The sequence below is a fragment of the Corticium candelabrum genome, chromosome 9, assembly GCF_963422355.1.
Source record: "Corticium candelabrum chromosome 9, ooCorCand1.1, whole genome shotgun sequence".
NCBI classification, from domain to species: Eukaryota; Metazoa; Porifera; class Homoscleromorpha; order Homosclerophorida; family Plakinidae; genus Corticium; species Corticium candelabrum.
The window spans coordinates 1,400,978-1,422,396 of record NC_085093.1 but is presented as its reverse complement, the minus strand read 5'-3'; the positions used below and the strand labels follow the sequence as shown (position 1 = coordinate 1,422,396).

Sequence of the window (21,419 nt, the reverse complement as noted above, 5' to 3'; positions counted from 1 at the left end):
TGTATTCATTAGAATTCTGCTAAGCACACAAATAGCCATCCTGTGATGGTATTTTACTGACTTCAACAAGCCTAAACATGACTATATATGTAGAATTGACCTGCAATCAAGGTTACCTACGCAAAGAAAAATAAAAGTTAATTATACACCATCTTCTTGTGGCTCAAGTATTGTCTCCATCATCTGATACACTAAGTCCCTACTATATGCTGACTGTTACTGCAACAACCACTGAAGACACATAACAGCCTTCAGTTACATTATGATACACTTGGATTTGGACTGGACATTTCTGAATCAAGGTCACTTGCTGACAGCCATGGCATAGATCTGTCTGATGACTTCTTCATTTCCAATAGATTCAGTGCATCCAACCAATTTGATACGTTGTAGAACGTTGGACGACAGTCAGGGTCAGGATGCCAGCATCTCTTCATAATCTCATATCTATAGAATACAAACAAATGTCAGTATAGTTGTAACAGGTGAGCAAAACTATCACGGAGAACAAATAACACACAATTCGCATGAGCAGTTTTCTGGCTTTGACATTCTATATCCTTGACGAAGCTTGTTTGCAAGAACGTCATCATCGACGCAAGGGTAAGGAATTCCACCTGGAAGAAATAAAGGTTACAAATACCTAATAGCATCAATGAACCACAGAGAGAGAACTTGGAAGTACCTAATGTACAGATCTCCCACACAACCACACCAAATGACCATCTAGAATATCCATGCATGCATCAGTCAACGTCAAATTCAAGGAAATTGCTCATGATCTCACATATCACTGGATGTGGTAAAAGTTCTGTCAAATATAGCTTCTACTGACATCCACTTGAGAGGCAAAAAGCCTCGTTTTGTAGTAATGTATGCTTCATCTTTGTAGACAGCTCGAGCCAAACCAAAGTCAGAAACTTTCACCAATTTATTGCTAACATCAACCAAAACATTTCTACAGGCCAAGTCACGATGTACAACTCCTTTACTGCCGAGGTGATGCTGCCAGAGACAGACCATTAGCTATTTTCACTGGCATACACACATGCTGCACATACCATTCCTAATGCAATTTGTTTTGCAAAGGTAATCAAGTCTTGGAATGAAAGACTTGATGTTGCAGCAGGAAGAACAGCCTTGTCACATTTTCCAGTAAAAACATCATCATCACTCTCATCATGAGTACACTGTGACAACAATACTTGATGCTTTGACTCTTTCACTATACCACAAACTCACCTCTCTGCTCCTACTTCTGCTACGGCTCTTAGTTTCCCTTGACTTGGGTTCAGGAGTGTACTCATTCATTTGGCCTCTGACACTTGTAGAAAGACGCTTTCAAACACAATTACCATTACTTAGTAAAGTCCGAAAGTCACAACAATACTTGTGCAATTTATATACTTCTGGTCTTAGTTGCCTCAGGTAAGTCAGTAGATCTCCACCAGAAACAAACTCCACCAGAAGCATTAAAGGGACAGACTGTGTAACACAGCCCAACATGTTCACAATATAAGGATGACTACCAACTCGCTTCATCATCTTAATTTCCTCCAATAGGTCTTGTTGACCTGACTCACAATTGCCATCTAGACCAGAAACAAAATGCTCAGCAAACCATACACCAAACAAATGCTAGAATTAGGTCACACAACAAGATCACCTTGCTCTAATAGTAAGTCAAGTGGTCACTAATTAAATGTTTCAACTGCTCTGGTAGTGCATACTTACACTGAAGACCCTTCTACACATCCACTATCCCTAGATAGACAAATGCTTGAATTGGCTGTGGTCCTTGGATCCAAAGCATCTGATAAGTGCTTGTGAGTAGATTCCGCCTAACTGCTTGTTGCCTTAGATTTTTAATATACAATATACTGCCAGTTAGGCTAAATGCTGCACTTGTCTAAGCTTGGCTTACCAAATCTGAGTGCATTATACATAACTCAAACTGTGACGATACCTGATAAAGCAAATAATTACACCCATAGGATTAACTTTAAAGTACAATTTGGCATGCAACTGAGACAGTAAATTTGTAGCAGAAAAGCTTAATTAAATCACCTTGAATTTCTGAAATAAAATAGCCTGTTGTTGAAATTTTAAGTACTTGAAGTCTTTCCGCATGTGCCATGGCTCCACTTTGATAATAGCAAAATAGTGCTATTGCAAACAAACGCGCATGCCTTCTCTGTCTGTTTACCACAACAATGTTCCCACAATATCTTGACGAAAATAATTTGCTGGTTACTTCAAAAGCTCTTCTGCATAACCATTGAAACAATGAACTCATAAAAGAGCTCAATGTTTTGAATGCAGTTGTTTGAGTTACCTTACATATCGTATAATCGGTTATTTCTGCCCGTCTTAAATTTCTGCAATTTGAGAATTTAGACAAAAGTTTTTTATTACTGCAAATTAAATTTCTGCGTTCTAACCAGGAAGACAGTTACTGGTACACACGTACCAGTACACATGTCTGAACAATGACTTCTTGGGACTCCGAGAATAAGCCTAAATATCTGCAAATATTATTTGTGCATTCCCTGATTTCTTTGCAGAATTTGCAGAAATATCATTATTGCAGAAATAACCGGTTATTTATCTGTAGTCCTTGCTAAAATAGCATAGTCAAGTGTTGATAAAGTTAACCTTTCAACATCTTGATTGCAACCACTGTTCTTCGTCTTTCAAAAGTAGAAGAAAATGAAGTGTTGCTGAGTAGAGAGCGGGTTGTTGACACACTCCTTGGCACTCGATGCTCAATACCAAATACCATGTCCTGTGATGGTGGTACAGTAGGACTGCTAACAGCACGACTAACAACATCAGCCTTCACAACAACGCCAAAGAAACCCTCTCCTAACAATTCCACAATGTTAATTCGAGCAGGATCAACTTCCCAGTCATCAGGCGACACTTTGGGTACAAATCGTCTGACAAACTTGTTTCCATCTTTATCATTAGATTCACCTCCGACATTATCACTGGAAGCAGTTGTGGTCACTTCAAACTTTACTTCCTTCTTCACTCGGTTCACGAAAAATGCAATAACAATAGCAATAACACAAACTATTGTTACTGCTGCTATCGGACATGCAATGTAGATGACAATGCTGTCAGATTGGTCAGGATCAGAAGGACTAGCTGCTGGACCTACAGCAATTAAAAACAATAACTATAATGCAATTCTGTATTTATTGATAATGTGTAACTAAACATAATTTCCTACTCTTCAATTAAAAGCAGCAATAACCATGCAGAAGCGGAGAGCTGATTACATTACTAATAGCCTTGCACTAATAAACAAGGAAACACATGGTGCAACTAATTAAGCCAAACCTACATGAAACTGTTTCAAAATGCAACTATAATGTAAACTGATCGCACTTTGTTTTCATTGTCAATATACCTTCAATTCAATTCCTTCTAAAGCTACAACAAATAAACAGATTTCTACAACAACCTTTATCCAACTGTTGAAACATAAGCGAATTGTTCTTCTCCAAGTACCCTCAGAATACCAAGTCATTCATTTTATCAACAGCATCTTCGTTACAATGCTAGGTATGACTTTGATCTTAATGTTTCAGCTAGTTTCTATCTTTAATTAACGGAGAAACTGATAAAACCCCTTTGAACAAAAAATGCATAAACCGAATGCCTGCCAACAAACACATTTCACTGCTTCTCTATACCTAGTCATTTGGCCAATCATGACTAAAACCATCCAGATCAAACACACCCGTGTGCTGCAATGGCTACAGTGTAAACATATGTCAGTTCAGAATGTATCACACTTATGATGTGTTATACTTCACTGTCCCGTCAAGATGGTCCAATCACAAACACTTCCTGTTTGGTTATAGATCATGATGCAACCATTGACAATGGGAAAAAACAGTCAATGACCATTTGCCATGCAATGCCCATGACAAGGCTTTCACTACAACAGTCTAATTCATGTTTGCAAATTACAGAAACTTCTTGAAAATGACAATTAAAACATAAAAGTTACGTAAAACAAAAGTCACTGCAAAATTATACAGCTTTTTCAAGAAGCACGTTTGGAACCAAATGCATCTAAATTCGTAATACTTGATGACAAGTAGATCATTTCACTCATAACTGTTTCCGTAGAAGCAAAGATGGCAACACGGCTTCTATTACTAGTACTAATGTAAAACAACTACAACTGACTACAAAACTGTACACTCACTCCAAAATCGCTTTGGATCTGACATTGCTCCAGGACCATTAGATGAAACTGCTGCCACCTGAGCAAACGCGTTTGTCAGATCCCTAAACACTGTCATTTAACAATATGCCTACCTGCACATAGTACTCAGTTGCAGGCTTCAATAACCTTAGTACACTTTGAAATGTATCCTGAACACAAAACATACAATGTCACATTTGCAACTGCATGAATACTAGCTGCTATTAAATTTACAGAAGATGTTGACAAGTTGCCATAATGTCCAGCCTCAACTGATATTTCCGGATAGTCTTGCATCAATGTTGTTCCCCATAAAACAAAGTATGATGTAATAAAGTATATAGACGTTCCCTCTGGTTCAATCCAAGAGACAAGGACACTACCATCCATAACTTCTACTTGTACATTGACAGGACTGGCAGGGTAAAGAGCTACACAAACAGTTAAAAAGGAACACTTTAGAATAAGTGAACTGTAACAAACGAATAATACGAAACAAACAAACTACATAACACACACACACACACACACACACACACACACACACACACACACACACACACACACACACACACACACACACACACACACACACACACACACACACTCACGAGGTCTGTTCATAAAGTGGAATCTAAGTGTTATGTTTAGGTCATACTTGTTTCTGTTAGCCTTTTGTATAGATTCCACTTTACAAAAACATCCAAACGTTAGAATTTCCCACACAATTATCAGGTTGGGGCAATCAATTATCCACCTTGTGATTTCAATTAGGAGCAGTGTATTATAGAAGCACTGTCTAGCCTAGCCTCTACAAAATGCACATGGTAGACATGCATGCGGTGTCTATGTAAAAGTACTCTTACAAGATGTTATGTTATGTTCATGGTTGCAGCCTAGCTCCATGCATCACAACCTAACACCAAAGACAGAAGACATAACTGTATGTGCAAATGTCTAGGCTAACATTTAGCATTGCACATAAGTCATTTAGTTATGGTGTTGAGTTAAGGTCGTAGTATAGAGCTCACATCCTCATGACAAGTAGTGTTTTGGCTTCAATACTATGCAATGAATGTTACGATTAGTCTCTATGCATGAAGCTACTAGCGTCAGTGGTGCAGTGGTACTCTCCCTTATCTCAAGTCAATGAGATTTTTGCGAAAAGAAAGATGGAAGGAGAAGCTGCTCAGTTGCAGCTGCAGCTGGATCCGTACATTCACATGTGTCTAATAGCTTGTATAGCGTTTCCCGTGATGCTATCAATCTGCCTGAGTATGAGAAAGTTGACTGTGACCCAAAGCACTGAACTAACCAGCGACACAAGGTGAGAGTCTGATTCACAGCAAAGTACAGCTTACCAGAGCAAAATTGGATAATTGGTTGCCCCAAGCGAATAATTGCATGGGAAATACTGTAATACCAGCCAGATTCCCAGGTGCGTGAATTACTTTGTCTCAAAAAGAAAGTCTTCTACATTTACATAATCTATGGGATGTGCGCATGGTGGAAATTACAGCTATAGTGATGTGAACACCTAAACATTCTACTCAGGCAAAGACAACTCGGGTCTAAAATTTATCTGTTCATATTGCAAGTGGACAGCCGTTGTAAATAAATTACACAGCTGTAAGATATTTATGAAATGTTTAGTAAACAGCTTGATGTTTGTAAGTGTAGCTGATGAAACAACCATAACAAATTTATCAAAGTTTCTAGTGCTTCGACCAACTAAGATTACCTTGCACACATTATTACTATTGGCAACTAAAGATTTAGAAGTACAAACCACAGACAGACGAACTAATACATTGTAAGCAGACATGCACAACTTTCAACCACGCAAGCAAATTAATACTCACACTGAAATTTGGCAAACTTACATGGAGTCTGAAATTCACGTCGTGGTGCTGCTTCATAAACTTCACCATAGTGAATAGCAGTCACCTACATTCAATTAGATTTGATCATCATTATATAATGCAACCATTGATTCCTTATAAGCAACAACCAACCTCTACAAAATATAGTGCTCCAGGTTTAAAATTAGGTATATATTGGTCGTACGTTTCACGCTGTTCTTTCTGCAAAGCAATTCATGCTAACTGGATCACAGGATGCAGACAATTTGTTTCATTACCACATCAACGTTCACTATTCTGTTTTCAACGGCAATCGACTCAAACATCGTACCCCATGTCACATCAAATCCAGTGAGGGCTATAGTTACCACTGGTAACTTCCATGTGACTTTCACATTAAACATTGTCGTTGAAGAATCAAACATATAAGTAACATCTACATCTCTGGGAATGGAATGGTTGTGACCTAAAGTAACAAATCTATTCAATTCGTTTTAATTGTAACAATCAACTGCACATAGTGTCACGCTTACAGCTTACATAGCACAACACACTCATACCACAAACAAAAGCAATTGCTACAAAAAAACCATTTACCACAAACAAAAGCAATTAATTAAGCAATACTGAAACTGAGAACTTAACAAGAAATACATAACATAAAAATGGCAAATGTGACCAAACGACTACAAGAAATACATACATAAAAATGGCAAACGTGACCAAATGACTACAGGTTAGCTGTAGCTGTAAGCTGTCGTTATAGTTGAAACACAGATTTCCTTCAAAAGTTCAAAAATGTGCAAATACAAAGTGACAACAAAGAGTGTATTGTGGCAATGTGAACTTCAGCAGATTCACTAAAAAATACTAATCCTAAGCACCTGTCAATCTATAATATTCTACTGTGCAACAGCACCTTCGATCGCCACTACAGCTGCCCTATGTAAATTCTTTGTGCGTTTCGCATGAGCGTCTCATAAGACTAGCATGGGATCGCATGCATGAGCAAACACTCATTTACATACTTCGAACGCATGAGGAAACACATGTAGAATCGCCTATGAAATCGCATGTGGAATGGCACGATCTTTGATCACATGTATATCCGCACGATCATTGCTGTGTGTGTGCTTTTTGCCGTTGATTGAAGGTGGATCAGTGATGTGACAACACATTTTACTTTTGCCTAAGCAAATATCAAAGTTTACATGAAGCAGTAAAACAAAACCTACACATAATGGACATTATTTGAAGAAAAGGTCTCATATAATTTTGTTTCTTTGCATTATCATAATGCTCAGCTATCGAGTTTGCTCAGAGATAGCACTAAACTTTCCAACTTGAAAAATGACTAGAAACGATTGGCGACAGAGTGCAGAGTTAAGAGTTAATGCGTCTGTGTCAATCGGTGAAGTGCTCCTTTAAACTCAACTACTCACGCAAAGTGCTCACACAAAGCTGAATTACTCATGCGAAGCTCAAACTATACTCTTGCAAAATAGAATCACATCCAGGCTTCATCTCCGCATGAAAATCAGGATAATCTCACGTGGAAGCGGCTGTTTCATGTAAATCGCATGAGGAATTCACACAGACACATGAAGATATAGGGTACTACTGCCACCATCTTCTGTGCTAGTAAGTACAAAGGAAGCCTATTTACATCAACTATCCCCACCAACTTCAGATACACCTATTGTAAAGTCAGTGTTGCCCTCCTACAAGGATTAATGCTTGCTCATGTTACTAATCAATTCTTGCAATTTGCTTTCTTCTGTCCTTTGACTTTGCTGCTGCTGCCGCTGCTGCAAACTTCAGTCATCAAAATGAGCCTCAAGACTATGATTATCTTTTTGCATAGTTGTTTGTGGAGGGAGGGGGGTGAAAGTCTTCTCACTGAACCCTCCAAGAGGGTACCCATGGGACCTTGTATTTCCGGTAGTTCTCTGGCCAGGGGGAGGAAATACATGCTAACTTCAGCCTTGGCAAGCTGAGGATGGTGTGAGGCTAGGATGTGCTAGCCCAGCAAGCTGGTCATCTGAACTGTATATGCTACTAGTCGCAGAACAGATTCCAGTGTGTGTGTGTGTGTGTGTGTGTGTGTGTGTGTGTGTGTGTGTGTGTGTGTGTGTGTGTGTGTGTGTGTGCAATGTTCTTTTGAGTAAAACATTTGATCTCTACCAAATTGGTTACGGGCCAGTCCGTAATTATCGAATAATTTTTAAATCCAAACATTAGAATTCCATCTTACTCACCCCACCTACCCCCTACCTACCTAATACGAACAGCTGTCCCTAGTTGTCAAACAATTTCTCCATCCATTGTCTCATGCACTGACGTAATAACATCTTCCGGACAGCAGATGACAAGAATCAATCCTAACTGCATTCAAGAATGCTATTTCTGGACTTTCACTAACGAACCCACTAGCTACTTTTGCCTCATTGTCTTCTGTGTCTGCACAGGACACCAAAGCAATCATACTAGATCACCATGTGAGTGTGACCGTTTCGGTCACATTGCCAGAAATAACTGGTCCTATCAGGCTTCTTGCTGGCATTGTGCATTTCCTGTTGGAATCCAACTGTTCATAGCCTCGTCTCTAGCCTTCCTGTTCTTTGAGTATTTGTCACGCCATTGCCCTTGCACCCACCTGAAGAAGTCATTACAAGTACGATGACCTGCATCTCGCTACCACCAACTTTCAATCACTCGTGTGTAATTGCTGTCATCTTTACTGTGTTGGAAGAAAAGCTCTCTCTTTCTCTTGCATACACAGAAAAGAGTAAGCTTCTTTTCATCACCTTACTGACATGTAAAATCTGCACATGCACAATGTTTGAATGATTTCTAATTCAAACAGCCTGTTGACCCACCTACCCACTTTCACACGTTTGAATTAAAAATGATAAACAACTATTCAATAATTACAGACAGCCCCTTACATATCTGGTGCAAAAAGGCAAACTGAAGAAACAAACTGAGACTTTAAAGATACACTCCGTTGTTTAGCACTACGCCCCCACAAACTTGATTGCCTACTATACGCAATAAAGTTGAAAGGATGGGCTGAATGAACTACAGGCAAAGCTGAGCGTAGTCACAGTTACAAATAAGGAAAACGTACGAGAGCGATTTTGCAAAGTCATTGTTGAAGCAGAGTTTTGGTCGTGCGCAAACCAACTCATCATCTTTCCTCAGGTCAAAGGCACCAAATAAATAGGTTACGTATTACACAAAACCAGGTTTGAACATGGAGTGCTAGCGTGAAAACAGAGTGCACACGACGATCAAGTGGTATGTGCATCCATTTCATAACCACAAGCACATTTTCTCAACTGTCTTGGAGTGGCTTCTAGCATTTTGATGGAGCAGAAGCTCCTAGCGTTAGCACACCTTGAGGAAAATCTCTCCCCCCCCCCCCCCCCCCCCCGGTGACCATCATATGCACTGCTCTGTTTTCACGCTATTTAATGCTCATATCTAGCGCTCTCATATCCAGCTTTGCCTGTAGTTCAGACCAACCTTCTATCTTGCATACTATCAAGCTTGAGTGGGCTTAGCGCTAAAGACAGGAGTGTTTCTTTAATAGATTGGAAATCCATAAACCAAGGAAAGACAGGCATCCAGAAGCAATACAACTAAATTGAGCAGCTGCTCAGATATCTAGTAGTATCTCATTTATAACATTTCACCTAATCTATAAACAGAAAATGATAAAACATACATGAAGAACAAAAATTTTGTTTCATAAAGACCAAAATCTGCTGTTCTGTAACCAAAGCATTTTTAATAAAGAAAACTATGCCTAACAATCACAGTGATGAATACCACAATTAATTAATATTAGACAACGAGAATAGAAAAGTAGTGTACATACAAATAGAACTTTAAACTATGCATTGCAAAACAGTAAACATACCTGGTTCTGAACACCAAGTGCTGTGGCACTCTGCAAACAAATAAATTAGATGTTAGTAATCACCTTCTGTGATATCTTAGTAATACCACTAATCCAAACAACTACGTTACCTAAAGGGTTTACAATAAATCAGTTGGACAGTCTAGCAAGCTATTCAAAAAAGTTAATCATAACCCAAGCAATACAAGCTTTGTTACAAACACTAAAAAATGGTAGACTACCAACTGGTCAATGAAGCCAAGCCAGCCGGTGTTTACATGACACACTCTGTAAAGCCAATGCTTCTATAAGCGTGTTAGCATGCATTATATACTTGAAATCAACATAGCTCATGTCATATGTCATGGTTGCAATGTACTAAAGTCAGCTGCTCGCACTTCTTCTACTATAGTCAATCGAGAAATTTATAAGACATGTATGAGATCCCAGCAAGAGTAGCATTTACAATTTAACTGAGCCTAGACTGGCCCTGCTAGAACTAGAAATGCCAAGCAGAGCCGCCACAACTGGGTACACATTTACACCTGCCTTCCAAAACGAGCCACAGGTGCCTTCCACTACAAGCCAGCCAAAACGACCAGCAGGGGTCCACTACATTACACTTCCACTACAAGCCCACTTACAAGTACTTAAAGGCTGGCCCCTAAAAGTGCTCCTGTAAACGAGCTATTAAGTAAATGGACTATTAGTCTCTTATGCACAGCTGCTGGCAGCATTGCTACAACACAAAATCCTTAACACAATGTAATTAACTCGCTCATATCAACTTGCACTAAAAGGCATGAGCAATCTACCTAATAGCATGATCCTCTAAAACATCCACACCTAAAATTTGGTATCTATTAAGTTGCCAAAGTCAAGAGTCACACCATTACTGATATAGTAAATCAGCATAAAACAGAAGTTAGGATAGTACTCCTGCATGCACAACATTCCTTACCAACACTATGGAAACTACTACAGTACTGCAACTTATAATGCTGATTACTGTACACATCTAAAACAGTAAATGGCATTATAAATTGACAAGTTTGAAACCTGGAACTTCAATGACAACTGAGCTCATAAACTTGTCATCAATGGTGCCATCTTCTCCTAGTTTGGTTGGCTCAGATACAATCTACAAACATCAACTATCACTACAACACTCACGACTGGACAGAAGTTAACTCACTGCCACTAGATAAGTACACCCTGGAACCAAATGTTTAACTGTGTACCAGATGGTAGTCTAAGAAACAAAAAGCATGTCATTAATTCAGCCACCACACCTGGTCATATCCCACTGGCACACAAACATACAGATGGCACTGTAACTTCCAGCTGATAGTATTCACAATCAGATGTGTCAGAATCTCTACTAATGAACAACTGGTAACAAGATGGTTGTACTCCAGTAGCTATAACAGGACTATGTATCAGGACTATGTATCAAAGGTTATACTACAATCAGATGAGATATTCTTACCAGGAGGATTCCAGGTAATGTTGACAGACATAGTATTATCACTTTCATCTGAGAGAAAGTAGTCACTATAGAAGACAGATTCTGGTCGCAAGGGGTAACTGCCATTGTTGTCGGTTGTGTGGCAGTCTACTACATGTTCCCCTAGTTTGACATAAATTAAGTTTCAATCTAGATTTTAACTAACTTTAGTAAAACATCTTACTTATTAAGATGACTGGTAGGCTAACTGCACTAAATCCACGTGTGCCATATTGGTTGAAAGTTGCCACACGGAACACATACACCGCATTTTGGTCTACTTTGTCAAAGAGGGAACTTGGATATATAGATTCATGGAGCACCTACAACTCACATTATGAAGCAAACTGCCTGAACGATATGCACTCAAGAGAGTATCTAACTGGTCTGTAAGATTGCCACTGCCAATTAACAGTCTTTCCTTCCAGGTACTGTTTCTTTGTAACCAACGCACTTTGCACAACAAATGAGACAGGCAAGTGAAGATAAGGTTTAGTTTTATAGATCTGTCTTGGAATAGTCCAGCTTAGTACTCCTGACTGATTGTCATAGTTAGGTCGACCTTCTATAGTCAAAGGAAAATTACGTTGTTTAAGGTGAGCTGCTAAAAATAAGCACAATTGCGTCAACAACCCAGCTACTAAGCAGAATTAAGACCACTTACTCTGCTGTGAAGTTCTTATCTCTTCCAAGAAGGAACAAGAAGAAGTGCAATTCTCTTGGTCTAGACTTGTCTCCTAAAATTGGACAAGAAACATTCTGTCATTATCTCACAACCCTCAACACAGATAGACGCATTTCTGTTGCCATTCCTTCTATACACAAGTCAGATAATCTAAATACAAACCATCAGCAAACAACACCCACCCTACGTTATCACAACAGACACAGCCAATCTGGAACCAGTGCTTGATCAATTTGCAAAATGCTCTTAAGTAGATAGTAGACTATCCTTCTTGTACAATTCCAAGTGACACCCACTTACCCTTACACAAACAAACCAAGACATGCATTACAAACTCTCTCTAGAAGAGTAGGGAGAAGGGTGTGATGTTAATGCTGGTTTGATAAGCAAAAATCACATTATAGTAAACGTGTTAGATGGCAGTGCCGTGTCTAGGTCCCAGACAGTGAACAACGCGGATGTATAATATTAGCAGCCCTAGAGCGAGGCATCTGTCTCGTAAACAGCACTTACACACAATCTTTGGCACTCATGGAGATTAGGTATGGATTCACAAGGACTGATACACTACAGAAACAAAAGATATGATAAAGAATGGCATCTCACAGCAAATACCTCTCAGTGTAAACTGTCACTGACCCCTTCAAAGTTTGATCCAAAGCTATACGGACCCCAGTCAAGTGAGGGATATTGTCCCTGTTGAAAAACAAGAAGCAGGATCAGTACCAGCAAGTAATATCAAAAACATCCACTAAAAGTGGCCTGACTTTAGCAGTTTTGCAAATAAAACAAGTATGCACTATCTCTGCTATCACAATATTACCAAACCCCACTAAGTAGGTCGGTAGACTGATCCAATATGCAAGAATCCAAGAAGGACCAACTCAATCTAAGTAGTCCCAACAACACCAAAAATTCAATAAAATTGGCGGCAGACGCAGATGGCTCTGGCAAGACTGCGAGATGGACAAAACGTCAAAGGCAAAAGAAACACGTGCCACGGCAACAAACAGTAAAACGGCAGGTGCTGCTGCGATTTCGAAGTGACAGGTACGAGAAGTCAGAACGGAAGTTGTACGGAAAGATGTAAGGAAGCATACAGACAAGACCAACCGACCGCCGGCACAAAAGAGGAAGTCAGACCTTTGGATCGTATATCAGGCAGTGAGCGGCGCACCGAGCTTGCAGCTCATAAACTGCGAGATCAGAACTTGCAACAACAATCCAACTCAAAAGCACCGCCACAGATCCGGCAAAGAACTGCAGCCATCTCAACAACATCGACAAAGCAGTGGAAGAACGACAGTAATATGTGCAAACTCTTGGCCGATCAGGCTCGACATCAGACAGCAACTGATGCCCGTGACACCTGCTCTAAACTATTTAGCGACCGCCGTCGTTTCTCTTGATGACGTCATGACAAGAATCGACGTGCTAAGAGCAACAGAAACACGCCCACGAGCATTATGCGACGGTCGCCCGAGTCGATCGTGTGTACATAGCCGCGTATCGTAAACACGTAATATTGAAACAGCGCCGCGCGGCTGGAAACGTTAATATTTATCAAGCTACTGGATGTGCGCCGCACTCGGTTGGAATCGTGGGACCAGAGATCGACAGGTTAATAACTATGCACTTCGTGTTGGGTAATTACTTGATCGTAACAATTAATGTCGTTTTACTAGTGATTAACAGTTCGGTGGCGTGGGCTTGTGGACAACACAGTGACAGTCTGTTTAGATCTACTTACATCCGGGTCCATCATGATCATTGTACGTACGGTCCATGCAGCACACTGACACTTTGACGGTTGCTGTCTACGTGCACGTGGATGCCCATGCTAAATTTTAGGAGATGAGTGGTGGTATAATAAGTTGAGTTTGCAACTGTAGACAGCTAGACTCGAGCCACTCTCTCCCCGCCTTCGACAATCCGGGGAATGACGCTCGAGTGTAGTAGACAGCTAAAACACAAAAGCCAAACTCTTTGGCTATCTAGCTACGTACGTATACTTGTAATGTTGAAAGACGGAAGCTAGAGCAGGGCCGGATCCAGAGGGTGTTCAGGGGGTTAACCCCCTCTTTTTCCAATAGGCGTGGTTCAATAATTTTATATAATTTCATTAGAAAAGGGAAAATTAGTAATGCTATAAATAACTGCTAACGGTGAACTCCCTCTTTCAAAAATTTCTGGATCCGGCCCTGTAGAGGTAAATCTTCATGTACGGGTAGCCTCGACATTAGGCCTTCCTTTGCTTTTGGTGGTCCGACCGCGCGAGGATAGCAACGGGACTGTATCACGTGATGTTCTCTCCGAAAAGCAAAGGGATCGGACCACCGAAAGCAAAGGGAGGCCTAGTGTCGAGGCTAATGTACAGGTACATGTTAGGCTCAAGAGTCCAGCCGGTCATCATTCCCCCCGCTGCGGAGGAGATGATGGGATAGGTAAGTAGACGTAGGAAGTGTCAAGCATTACTAGACTAAAAATAGCTTTAGTGGTCTAGTGCATTTGCGAGTAATGCAGTGAGGCAGCAAATTTATTGAGGGCCACGTTTCTACGTTTAGTACTTAGCTAAACTCTTGGAAGCAAGTGAAGCAATGGCGAAAACAGGTCACAAGAAATTTAAAAGTGCAGGGTCACGTTTGGACATGCGCACTGCATGGCTTTGAAAAGGGTGCACTTTTTTGAACACTCAGTAACCGCGAGGACGTACACGCTCTAATTTGAAGCTGACTGAAGTCTCTCTCTAGCCTGAATTGGAACGATCAAGACGTTGCAGGATGAGGTTGCGTTTAGACTGTGACTCTGGTAGCTAAATTCTAAGCTTTTTAGATGTAGTTCTCTGACTTTTTCTTCTAAAACCTCAAACTGAGGTTGCTACACTGCAGTTTCGGTAAAATTCGACAAGCACCCTCGCACTTTATTACAGGCCTCTCAACTCTCACGATTTACACGATTTCTCACGATTGCCAGTCCTTTCTCACGACGAGCTTACCGTGAGACACTCCGACGGTCGCTTTAAATTTGTGTAGCCCCGTCTTTGCAGACATAGTGGATTCTTTGAACTAGGCTCTCCTTACTTGTATCTGGGCTATCTGGGCGGGGTATGCAGTAAAACGTTTGAGTTCGAGGCGAACGTAAAGCGAGGCACAAGTAGGCTGTAACCACGCCCACTTTGGTCACGTTTAGTGGGCGTGGTCAGACAAGCATGCGTCGCGTTCCCGTATGCACTCAGTTCACAGTGAGCACTAAAAATATGTATTGTCTAAAGCTGCCGTGCCTGTCAATCGACACCTAAATAGCCGGTTTTGCAGCAGTTTTTGTCTAGTGACCTTTGTGCACGCGCAAAACATGAACAGCGTTTGAAGGGCTTACTGGCGATCGAAACTGATTGTCATGCCAGGACACTTGAACATACGTTACGTGTACTGTACAATAGCTAAGACGCAAAACTACGTCACTTGAAGTGCGCATGTCCGATCGTAACCCTGCACCTTCAACTTAAATTAATGATATGCAAATCATTTTTGTGGAATTTACTAATTAGTAGGTGACGTCCAGCCTTGGCATACGCACTCACGGGTGGCCAAGTTGGATAAGGCTGGTGTGCCACACATCCTGGTGCCAAATGGAAATGACACACCCACTTGCGCGAGACTGGTTTATCACGTGAATGCCCAGTTGTTGACAGATATGAGTAGAGCTAGCATAAAATTGTTGCAAACTTTATACATTAAACTCACTCATGATGAATATAATTTCCCTTTCTACCTGGTTTAATTAATTAATTTGTACGTGACGCGGGAGCACCCATGTACTGTCGCCACCCGTGCCAACATACAGGAGTTGAGGCAAACTCGTAGCTGCGGTAGCATCCGCTTCTATCCTGTACACGTACAGACACCGTCGGTGGAAGGAGGAGTCGGCATTAAGCTCACGTGATCTATTTGCATTCACGAGACTGGTTGGGGGAATGCTCCCTGTTTAGACGTCACAAGCTGGGTAAATTAACTATCAATGTGGAATAAACGAAGCTTATTACAGGTATGTGACCTGCATGTTCAAACGTTACTGTGTTGCTGCAATTATCCATTTATCTTGCACAGACACAGTAGCCATACACATTATACTTATCTGTAACTGCGTGGGCAGAAGTGTGGGGTGAGCACAGAGTGAGACGTACTGCGCAATTACCACTGACTCATTCTTCATCAAGATCACAATGAGGTTCGTTGCAATTCTGTGGAGTCTATTTTTGTATGTTGCTCCTCTCGATTCAAATAGTCTAGGGTAAGAACTGGTGGGTTAGTTCTCTCACATAGCACAATGACTAAGACTGATAATTTGTCTCATAGGAATGAAGTGTGCTACAAAATTGTGAAAATCAGGATAACCAGGCTTGACTGCTCAGTATCCACAAGTCCACCCAAACCACTGCCAAAGAGAAGGAAACGTGAACAACCATGGGGCTCTGTAATATCCAGGTAAGGTCTTACCAAATAGAAAGAAGAAGTTGGAGGGTCAATTGACCACATCCGACCACCTCATTTCACATACGTGCAATGAATCATGATCATTCACACCTCCTTTCCTTGGCTATAGAACCGACAAAACACTTCCAAAAGCCCAACAACCAACCTCTGAAATGCCAACAACTCAACCACCATGCAAGTATGTCACAGAACGAAAATTTCTTCGCATTCCAATTCACAGCAAAGCCATCGATCCCAGAGTACATCAATTTCATTCTCCTGATTTTCCTCATCTGCCAAACATGAAAATTAAATGTGAATGGGATGTTACAGGCATCCATGGCAAGAAATATTATGTTTCCATCATAAACCAGTATCTGAACCCTTCATTAAGCAGTATGGCCAACTGTTTGTGGATCAAAGGCAAAGGAAGAATGTGTAATGGCAACTTCATCTCTGTTGTCACCCATTCTAACAGGCTACTTATGAGAATGACTATTGATCCTGCTGAAACAGAAGGAGTGGAAGGAGGCGTGAATGGTTTTTACCTTGAGTATGATGATACTGCACCAAATGGAGGCATTCCTTCAGGATCAGTCACAGAATATACAGATGGAAACAATCAAACTCATCAAGTTTTAATATGTAATTCAACACATCAAGGACCTGATAGAGTACAAACCTATGGTGTTACCAGACCCAAGAGGTCTGTTAGATTAAATGGTCGCAATTCCAGAACTCGGTGGTCCCAATCCATCCCTAACTACAAACAAGACCACAAGTTTATTGAACAGTTATTTAAAACTCACCCAGTTAGAGAACAAAATAGGCCAAGAAACAATCCTCCACAAGAAGAGACTGCAACAACAGCAAGTGCAACAACAGCAAGTGCAACAATAGCAAGTGCAACACAAGCAAGTGCAACACAAGCAAGTTCAACACAAGCAAGTCCAGCACAAGATATCTACACAACTAAAGCAGAAGCTTCCACCAAGAAGCATATGCAGGAATTATATGAAGAAGAAGATGTGTGTGAAAGGGAGCCTCCTCAAATGGCAACTGTTTCAATCAATCAAAAAACCAATTCGTTTCATAAGCGCTATTTCTACAATACCAGCAGTGGAGATTGTGAAGAGATGACAGTCACAGTGGCCAAACATAACCACAATACAAAGGAAAACAGTTTCCAGAATGTAACTCACTGTCAAAGAACCTGCAGTAAGTAAAGCTAGATTATTACCAGTACCGGTATATCCAGAATGCGAAACAAAAAACACAATAATTACCTGTAGACAGATAGACAAACCTTACCATTGAATAAGACTGTATAGAATCTGAATCAGAATTAAGATGGACTGTTTGACAACAAAAACAAGTCTATCTATACAGTAATATGTGAAACACATGTTCTGATCACTTGTGCGCTTGAATAGTGAATGTCTGCTTGCTGCCAATGGATGAAGGAACTGGAAACAATTCTCATACAAAATTTTACTACCACAATAGAGCTTGCAGTAATTTCAACTACAAAGGGAATGGAGGAAATGCTAACAGATTCAACACCAAGACAGAGTGTAAACGTCAATGTGGTAAGTACAATTCATTGTAGGGTCTCTGTTAAATGTCAAATTTTGATCTTTGTGTGTTGTCTACTAAAACATCATCTACCAGAAATACACAGCCCGGTAAGTCCATCAGTGATTAACTTCCAGTTCAGCTGATGCTTATTCACGTGATGTTGGCATGCAGACAATAGTTGCTCTCAAGGCCATAAAGGATGTCATCAAAAATCCTGCAAATGCAGCTCATTATAAACTTAACCCAAAGGTGGGATGCCTAATCCAACATCTTGCAAATGTTGATTGAAGAATATTGTGTGAAGAAACATCATAAATTAGACAGTTTTCATTCTCTTCTTTCTGTAGTACACGTACAGTACAGTACAGTACATAGCAAATGTTGTATGTTCCAACAGTATAACATTATGTAAAGGAATCGAATTTTTGCTTTTAGGTGTCTTGCCGCAGTGCTAGTTTGCTTGTTAAGTGTACTTGTACCAAAACAATCAAGCAAGTATAGTGTGATGATGATCACTTAGGTAGCCTTGTTTAATTAATTAATTAATTCCTACTTAGCATGCAATTAATTAGTTACACTCAGCTGCTTTCATGTACACCTATGTCAAGAATACATAGTTCATCCTTAGAACAAGAGACTGTCATGTGCCTTATTTTCATCAAGTGTTCATAAGTGTGAACGCATGCATCCTAGACCAGATAATGTATGCATAGTAAGCAACATTGCACCCTGCCTCCCACTGGCCGTGTTTACGCACGTTTTTCTTCACCTAGACTGAAGAATGGAAAGAGTAAGTACCACTTACAGTGTTGGTAACCAGTGCGTGGTGAAGACAAGAAATGCCAAGCCATACAGCCTTACTCCCACTTCTGCCAGCAAATGAGAAAGGCTCATACCTCATTATGTGGGGTCTCTTTGCTTTACAACTGGCAAGCATAATTTACTTTGGAATGGTCTGTGCGTCTACTACAGAGCTGATAGATGACTATCAGTATCCTGAGCTAAGTGACGTCCAGAAGAAATACATGGGGTAAGTACAGATGAACAAGATGTGAGCAGAAAGGAATAGAAGCCTATCATATTGCAGAAAAATGGTTTGCTATGACTTGACAGAAGAAGAAATTGAAGCATCTGTGAAATGTGAAAGGAGATGTCAGGAGAAGCATAGAGGCACCAATTTAGCTGTCAACAAGCCAAAGTCCAAGTCATCTGGAATTTCTTGGTCAAGAACTAAGCGGCCAGGGTAAACTATACTTAATATCAAAAATACAATTAAAGTACTGTAACATCCAATGTTTACCTCTAGGCCCAAGTGCACAGTCATTACAGAGTGCAAAACCATAAGAGACAAGAAGCTTGTTAGAAGAAAGACAAAAGACGTTCCCATAGCACCCAACCAATCATTTCTCATTACACCAAGCATTGAAGGAACCTATCCACCCAACTATGAGTGTGTATGGCATGCTTGCAGCAAAGACAGTGACATATTCTACTATATAGAAATACAAGAATTTGATCTTCAATACTCGATTAATTGCAAAAGTGACTTCTTTGAGATACGAGAAGATGGCTACAATGGAACAGTAAAAGCAAAGCTATGCAAACCTAACAAAACAAAGTTCACTATCAGCAATAACTGCATCTGGCTGAAATTCAGATCTGACTCCTCTAAAGAAAAAAAGGGAATTCGTGGCTTCTTTGCTTCTTTCAGCAGTGAAGGAAAAGCAGGACGAAACAAGGATGGTCAAGGTAATTATTACAAGCACCCCAGTAACTACTAGACAACAGCACCACAAACCAAGGCAATTATGTAGCTGATATGCAAACAGAATAACCATGCATGTACAAAGACAGAAGAAGTAAAATGACGAAAAAATGTTTACATAAGTGAGAATACATAATACAAACAACAACAAATATGACAAACATGAAAATAAGAATGCAAACAAGTTGGTCACCAACATCACATGCATGACTTGGCAAAACAAACCATTCAATAAAATTGACACAGACAAACAGGTAGACAAACAGGAATATCAAGATGAAACAGTAGATAATTGCTAAGATTCTAACAACCTTTTTTCACTAGGTATAAATTTCACGGCATCGGTAAGAATACTATCAAACATTTATTTACAAACAATTAATATAAAATAAAGTTTTTTACTATTGTCACTGCAGGATAACACCACAATGGAAGCAATGAGAATTATGTTACAGCTGGATAAGACAAAATCTTCAGCTTTAGAGACAACTCAAGAGCTCATTTGGTTCACAATTAAATATCCCACTGTGGCGGAAACAGTGAAACAACTGGTCGATCTCACCCAAACAAATATTCAATCTGCAATGAAAGTTTTCCACATTCTCGACTTGTGCCTGCCAAATCCCACTTCTTGTTTATTTGGTACGATAAACAGTGCTTTCAACCAGTGTTCAGAGGTTAACAAATCCACCCCAAAACTCATTTCTGGAACAGACCAAATGTTGAATCAGAAGACTCCAAACAAAGAAACAAACTCATTTACAAAGGAATCCAACAACCAAACTGAAACAGTCAGTAATGATACAGGCAGTGGTAGCAGTCCATCCCCGAAATAGTCAACAACGTATTCTAAAATTTAATGTTTAGTTCTTCACATTGAATTGCAATGAAGTGCACAGTATTATATTCCTTGAGAAACCATCAGAGATTAATTATCAACACAATAAATGATTGCATAACAATTTCAACACTCTAGATATACAAAAATCACTTGTGAATGTGTCTTGAAGACCTTCGTGCCTCTGAACAGCAAATATGTACAAACCCGCAAAATAAATCCACTCCCTGCGCCAGCAAGCACGTGGTAGAGCACGTGACTACAGGAGTGCGTGAGAAGAGGACTGTACAGGACGCAGAAGTCTAGACAGCAGGGCACTTTCATAGGAATACAATTGCAACCTTTAATACGCGTACTCGTGTGTACACCTTGTTGCCAGAATCTCACCAGACTGTGAACAAACAGTCGAACGGATATCCGGATCCAGTGCTTGCACTTCAAACTGGTTTTTCTCTACTGGCATAAATGGAAACAAATCCAAATTGTCACAACTCTCTCTATATACGGCTCTGGAGCCAAAACGTTACGTACACTTCCTCATACTGAGAGGCTAAATGCAGAGACATTGGCATGACGTCTGGAATCA

At 40.2% G+C, this 21,419-nt stretch overlaps 3 protein-coding genes across 5 annotated transcripts; 2 read left to right on the top strand and 1 right to left on the bottom strand.

Moving 5' to 3' along the window:
* Positions 1-219: 219 nt before the first annotated feature.
* On the bottom strand, positions 220-13,532 carry LOC134185101 (uncharacterized). Of its 2 annotated transcripts, none has more exons than XM_062652897.1 (25): positions 13,324-13,532; positions 12,820-12,876; positions 12,694-12,747; positions 12,160-12,232; positions 11,879-12,099; positions 11,680-11,818; positions 11,478-11,618; positions 11,312-11,409; positions 11,184-11,240; positions 11,048-11,129; positions 10,010-10,039; positions 6,363-6,550; positions 6,238-6,306; positions 6,106-6,169; positions 4,457-4,653; positions 4,336-4,392; positions 4,223-4,280; positions 2,656-3,159; positions 1,408-1,592; positions 1,243-1,338; positions 1,062-1,190; positions 788-1,005; positions 686-726; positions 521-617; positions 220-447 (listed from the first exon to the last, which is right to left on the bottom strand). In XM_062652897.1, exons 1-25 carry the CDS (start codon positions 13,459-13,461, stop codon positions 261-263), a joined length of 3,180 nt encoding a protein of 1,059 aa, XP_062508881.1. In that variant the 5' UTR covers positions 13,462-13,532; the 3' UTR covers positions 220-260. The 2 variants fall into 2 exon arrangements, with proteins under 2 accessions (XP_062508881.1, XP_062508882.1); XM_062652898.1 differs by having other exon boundaries at positions 11,879-12,096.
* A 2,597-nt stretch (positions 13,533-16,129) lies between these two features.
* On the top strand, positions 16,130-18,745 carry LOC134184512 (uncharacterized). Of its 2 annotated transcripts, XM_062652220.1 has the most exons (7): positions 16,130-16,224; positions 16,287-16,470; positions 16,536-16,664; positions 16,783-17,870; positions 18,086-18,241; positions 18,324-18,337; positions 18,402-18,745. In XM_062652220.1, exons 2-7 carry the CDS (start codon positions 16,403-16,405, stop codon positions 18,516-18,518), a joined length of 1,572 nt encoding a protein of 523 aa, XP_062508204.1. In that variant the 5' UTR covers positions 16,130-16,224; positions 16,287-16,402; the 3' UTR covers positions 18,519-18,745. The 2 variants fall into 2 exon arrangements, with proteins under 2 accessions (XP_062508204.1, XP_062508206.1); XM_062652222.1 differs by lacking the exon at positions 16,130-16,224 and having other exon boundaries at positions 16,254-16,470.
* A 777-nt stretch (positions 18,746-19,522) lies between these two features.
* Positions 19,523-20,831, top strand: LOC134184052 (uncharacterized). The gene is made up of 3 exons (XM_062651653.1): positions 19,523-19,979; positions 20,320-20,339; positions 20,412-20,831. The coding sequence occupies exons 1-3, from the start codon at positions 19,523-19,525 to the stop codon at positions 20,829-20,831; spliced, it is 897 nt and encodes a 298-aa protein (XP_062507637.1).
* Positions 20,832-21,419: the final 588 nt, after the last annotated feature.